The 6,091-nt window shown below is 36.6% G+C and overlaps 1 protein-coding gene across 1 annotated transcript; it reads left to right on the plus strand.

The window, feature by feature from the left end:
• Positions 1-694: 694 nt before the first annotated feature.
• nkapd1 (NKAP domain containing 1) lies at positions 695-5,610 on the plus strand. The gene is made up of 6 exons (XM_053507293.1): positions 695-816; positions 1,298-1,372; positions 2,551-2,639; positions 2,719-2,868; positions 2,971-3,024; positions 4,911-5,610. Exons 2-6 carry the CDS (start codon positions 1,304-1,306, stop codon positions 5,314-5,316), a joined length of 768 nt encoding a protein of 255 aa, XP_053363268.1. The 5' UTR covers positions 695-816; positions 1,298-1,303; the 3' UTR covers positions 5,317-5,610.
• Positions 5,611-6,091: the final 481 nt, after the last annotated feature.

Here is a 6,091-nt window from a genome sequence, read left to right on the forward strand (position 1 = left end):
GTCTGTTAAATATTTGACCTCAAGTTCGTGGTCTTGTTGATTGTTATCATTCATACATACAGAATTCATTCTCTTAAATATTATTAAATAACATTCGTTCTTTGTTACATTTATGTCTTTGATCTACAATCAAAAGAAATGTATCTATTCAACCGTGGATACTGTTACTATGCGCAAACCTGTTACTTTGATTTCAACCCCGTTTAATTTTTTTTTTCATAAAATAATCCTAAATTAATTTTAAAATTTTCAATGATTACATGCATAATTTGTTTGGGCAATTATTTGAAAATAAATACTTACATGAGTAAAAAAATAAACGTGTGATTAACAAAAAGTTGAGAAAGATATATTTCAAAAGTTGTTTAAACTAATATAAGGCAAGCATTATCTGAAATAAAATGAGAATTCAATGTTAATGTGACTTTCTTTAATTAAAGGTAAAAAATGTATTAAGCAATATTTTAAAATATACTTTTCCCCTGATTATTTATAACAGGGTTGCGCCAAGCAGACCAGAATATCTCATAAAAAAGTGTACCTTTGTTGTTTGAGCTGGACGAATCAAATTATTTGACAGTTTATTACTGGTTTTTCGATAATATATAACAGAAAATGATCAAATAAAGATTAAAATTTTCAAATATTTTGGTGTCTAAATTGTCCACTAATTTTGGTATATCTGACTCCAGCACAGCAGATGGCGGTATTTCACCACAAACGTTATTTGTCAACCGCCATTAAACCTGGAAGGAAGAAGAAAAAAGACGAAGTTTGTATTGAAACGAAAGGCTCGGTGGTGTCCAGGTTGCTTAGGTAAACACGGAAAAACTTTTATTTCAATATGTTATTTAACTTATGTGGCATAGTGTCACAAACGTGTACGATAATGTCTGCGTAACAAATGAATAGTTTTGAGTTCATTTATTCGAGCAGCAAAGAGCTTGTTAGCGTGTGGAAGAATTAGCAAAACATCAGCTAGCGTCCTTCATGACCAAGGACTAGATACGGTAGATCACTGTTTATAGTGTGTAAAGTGTTTGTCAGTGATTTAGGATTAAGTCTGTGTAATCAGATATGTCTAGAAGGCAGTAGAAGGTGTGAAAACCTAACGTCTATACACACACATACAGTATATATAAAATGGTCACAAGTATTAGTCTGAATGTCTGTGCTTTTCGTGTACATTACCCATTATAAAGGATCCATAACGTTACTAAAACCTGAAACCATCATAAACTGATTCATATGAAATCTGACCATCTTTAATTTGTGCTTCTTTCTTCTCTAATTGTAGGTTATCATGGCGAAGGTTCCTTTGGGAAAAGTGCTGCTTCGTAATGTCATCAGGCACACAGACGCCCACAACAAGGCTCGTCACCAACTCCAGGCTTTTATTTCCCTTTTTGTTATTCATGTTTTTGGCATGTCTGCTCATCTACCGCTGATATGTGCTCTAATATACAAGGAAGTGCCAAAAACTTTAGTTGTTGCAGTCATTCGTACCTGAATGGAGGAGGAGATTTCACACTGTTTATTCGCTTTTGATTAAATCTCAGAGATTAAATACTATTTTTATTTGCCTTTTATTAGGTCCGAACACTTAATTTTATGTTATATGTATTGAAACTTATTTTTGATGTTTTAATTTTTGTCACCGCTTTTTTAAATTCTTGAATCGGCTTGTTCAAAGTGTGTTTTATTATTATTATTATTATTATTAGAAAGTAGTGCTGGCTGTAATTAACCTCACAGGTTTATATTATTTATGTTCTAATATAAGGAAAGTCTAAGTCAAGCTAGGGCTTTTGATTGCACAGAATAAAAGAACACAGCTATGGGAGTGAAAAACCTACTATTATTTTCTCTATAATCCGCTGTCACATAAATACATAAATCCCTGCGTTTTACTAGTGCTTGGACACCATCAAGATAGAACGTTTTTTTAGGATGCCAGAGCCATAATCTAACTGCCTGCTTCATGTTTAAAATGCTGGCCTTCCAGAAACTCCTCCAATGAACACACCCTCACTCACAGGAGATTTCATCACAAGTCCCAGTTTGACTTCAACGCCCCTTGTATATTATTGTTTCTGTAGTCAATAATTCGCAAGGAATGGTGTAGCAGACATTCCTGTGAACAAAAAGTACGTAAACTAAGATTAAAAGAAAAAAAGAGGCATTGTGAAGGTATTGCTTCTTATACAGTAGCTCATGCTGATGTTCAACGATGTTAAAGTTACCTGCAAATGGAAAAAAAGTGGAATGTTGTGCTTTTATCTTAAAAATCGTTTGCAAATTTCACACTTAAGGATATACCGTGATTAGAAAATAATTCACGTCGGAATAGTGAAAGGTCTTATCACACCGATCTGTCATTGATAGTTTTTTATAACAGTATTTTACACTTCATTTAGTCATAAATATACCAGTTATATGGATTCTGCAATCAAACAATTTACATTTATGGCAAATGGAGTGTGAAAAATTCACATTTTTACTGCATGTGTTTTTAAACCCTGCTTTATGTTTTGTGTTGCATAATTACAGATACAAGAGGAATCTGAGATGTGGAAGCTGAGGAAGACAGAGCTACAGACCTCAACTCCTCGTGAATCGAAGCAAAGCTGGGGAACAAGGTTCAAGTCCTCTTTGTTTTTTTACTTTACACTGTGTGAGTTTAAACTGTTACCTGACTCACACCTGTCCTGTTTTTAGAAGCAGCATGCACTGTGACCGTTACTTAAAAGAGTCCGGCTCTACACGTGACAGGCTTGGTGAAAGAGAATGTCTTACTGAGAGAGATGACCGGGAAGCTCGTTACTGGACGCGAAAACTCTATGACTTTGAGGCTAATGATCCAGACAGGTCAGTGTCTGCACGTAGTTATTGATAATTAATTGCACTGTATTTGAATTATGTAGTTTTGTAATTACAATGTGCATTACCCATTTAATTTTAATCTACTAGATGGGGTCATAGTGGTTTTAAGGAGCTTTATCCTGAGGAGTTTCATCCAGATGGGTAAGAGTCAAGTTTTTATGTTGATTTCACTTCTTAACCTTTTATAAATAAACTAAATATAGTCTAAGGTGACAACAAGAACACATCCTACACACACACACACACACTACACATCCTACACACGCTACACACACTACACATCCTACACACGCTACACACACTGAACATCCTACACACTCTACACATCCTACACACTACACACGCTACACATCCTACACACACACTACACATCCTACACACGCTACACATCCTACACACGCTACACATCCTACACACACACACACACTACACACACTATACATCCTGCACACACACACACTACACATCCTACACATACTACACATCCTACACACACTACACATCCTACACACACTATACATCCTGCACACACACACACTACACACACTACACACACTACACACACTACACACACTACACACACTACACATCCTACACACACTACACACACTACACATCCTACACACACACACACACACACACTACGCATTCTACACACACACACACACACACACACACTACACATCCTACACACACACTACACATCCTACACACACACTACTAATCCTACACATCCTACACACACACTCAGGTTAGGTAAGTGGGTCTATCTCAGGATCCCTATTGTATGCAAATGCACAATTTTCTGAATTTTGTTAAGGCAAAGGGATACACAGGAATTATATCTGGTTATTGTTGCTAAAAGAATTTCGACATTTCTGGCCAAAACAAAAATGCTGGGCACAATAATACAGTAATTCATTGGAAAGCTCTGATTACTGGACACATTTGTCATGACATCAACAATCTTATTGTCACTTTCACAACAGCTGTTTAGTATAAGTTTTGTGAGTTCCCATCATGTTGTGCATGTGGAAATGGTCCTACTTTCACTATAAAACACTTAAACTTCCCAAAGTGATTAAATGATCTTTAATCTTATTAATCAGGGTCATTAATCTTGCCTTTTCTTCTAACCACATTTCTTTGATTAAAAAAATTGATGCTTCAGCACCATCCTTTCATTCCAATTCCAGCGATTACAGCAGTCTTTTAGTTGTTTTCTTTTGTTGAGAAAATAGTTGCTGCCAGCTAAAACATATTAATCACTGCAGTAATTATTCAGTTAAGTGATCTAAAAGCTACAGGTGGTTTTGGCGTTTTAAAATTACTTCCCCTTCCCTTTTTGTGAATGTGTGTACACATGGACTGCTGTTTAATCAGTAATAGAAACACTTCTGTATATCAGTGGATGAATGGCACATCACCATCCAGAAGGTGGCACTGTTGCTCCATTCAGCCATAAATAATGAGCCCGCCTTTTACAGTGGGCCTGATCATTTTGGCCGTTAGCTGTCTTGAGTAGCTTAATCTAGTTTTGTTTTTGTTTTTTTACTGGAATAGATACTACATGTTAAAGGCTGGAAATGTGCCTGTTCACATGTACTCTCTCTTTTTTTTTCCCTTTTTTTTTTTTTTGTCCAGACGTATTGCATTTTTGCAGATTTAAAATTTGCAAACTTACTGATAACATCAGGTGTGAGGGGAACAAAAACAGCTCCTTTTTCTAATTCTATATCTGCCTGTTGCTTTAGCATTATCAGAAGTGTCCACCCAAATGTATTTTGACATTTACATGTTCCTGTTTTTGTTGTTACATTCTCACGTCACGCGTGTACAGTATAGAGTATTTTGTTGTACTTGCTGTGACTGTGTATGGTGAAGGGTTTGTTATCCGGATCATTTGTACCATTTTCATCTTTTGAACCAATATTTCCTTTCACATTTGTCGATGCTATGTAGCATAATATCTGACGTATTTGATCTGAGCAACTTAGTTTCTCATACTTTACTTTTTCTTAACACAGAGTGACAGATGATCCTGAACACAGACGAAACTTCAAGGACAAAATGTCTTCTGAGAAACATAAGAAGAGCAAGAAATCCTCAAAGCGAAAGAAGAAGAAAAAGAAAAAGAAGCAGAGGACTGAAGGGTCAGACTCTGAGTCAGACAGCAGCGCGACAGACGGCGCCAAAAGTAAACCGAAGAGGAAAAGCGGTAAAAGCAAACACAGAAGGAAAAAGGCGCACAAACACAAAGCGACGGAGGAGGACAGCAGCACAGACGACAGCGAATTTGACAGGAGGAGAGAAAAGACACACAGGAAGAGGTGCAGAACTGTTATAGAAACACAAACAGAGCCTGAAAGGAAAAAAAGGAAGAACTGGAAAGCAGCGAATGAAGAGAAATCAGAGGAGAGCTCTGAGGACTGACGCACTACTCCATCACTGTTAGTCTGTTGAGAATCCGCATCAGTCGCTCGGTCAAATATCTATATAAGTGTGCAGTCTGATCTTAATACCTCACTAACACTTGATAGAGCTTTTTCTTTTTCTAATTATATGATTTTATATCATTTTAATGGTTTAGACAAACAGTTGTATATGATTTATAGTTGTTTGTGTACATTTCAAAACTATTTTAAAAACTAAAACTCAGGTATTTTTCTCTCAAAGTAAAGGTAAAAGACACACCCCAAGGCCCGAGGGCATTGGGGTTACAGTGAATCAGTGTGTTGTGTGCTTTTATTTTAAGAGTGATGCACTTGCACAGAGGGTCACTTTGCCAGCTCTCAGCTTCAGGATCTCCAGTATGATCTTGAGCTTGGGTTATGGTCTGCACCCAAAAAAAAAAAAAATACAGGTGGTTTTGGCTTTTTAAAATTACTTCCCTTCCCTTTTTGTGAATGTGTGTACACATGGACTGCTGTTCAATCAGTAATAGAAACACTTCTGTATATCAGTGGATGAATGGCACAACACCATCCAGAAGGTGGCACTGTTGCTCCATTCAGCCATAGATAATGAGCCCGCCTTCTACAGTGGACCTGATCATTTTGGCCATTAGCTGTCTTTAGTAGCTTAATCTAGTTTTTTTTTTTTTTACTGGGGTAGATACTACATGTTAAAGGCTGGAAATGTGCCTGTTCAGATGTACTCTCTCTTTTTTCCCCCCTTTTTTTCCAGACGTATTGCATTTTTGCAGATT

The sequence above is a fragment of the Clarias gariepinus genome, chromosome 11 (genome assembly GCF_024256425.1).
Source record: "Clarias gariepinus isolate MV-2021 ecotype Netherlands chromosome 11, CGAR_prim_01v2, whole genome shotgun sequence".
In the NCBI taxonomy this organism is placed as follows: Eukaryota; Metazoa; Chordata; class Actinopteri; order Siluriformes; family Clariidae; genus Clarias; species Clarias gariepinus.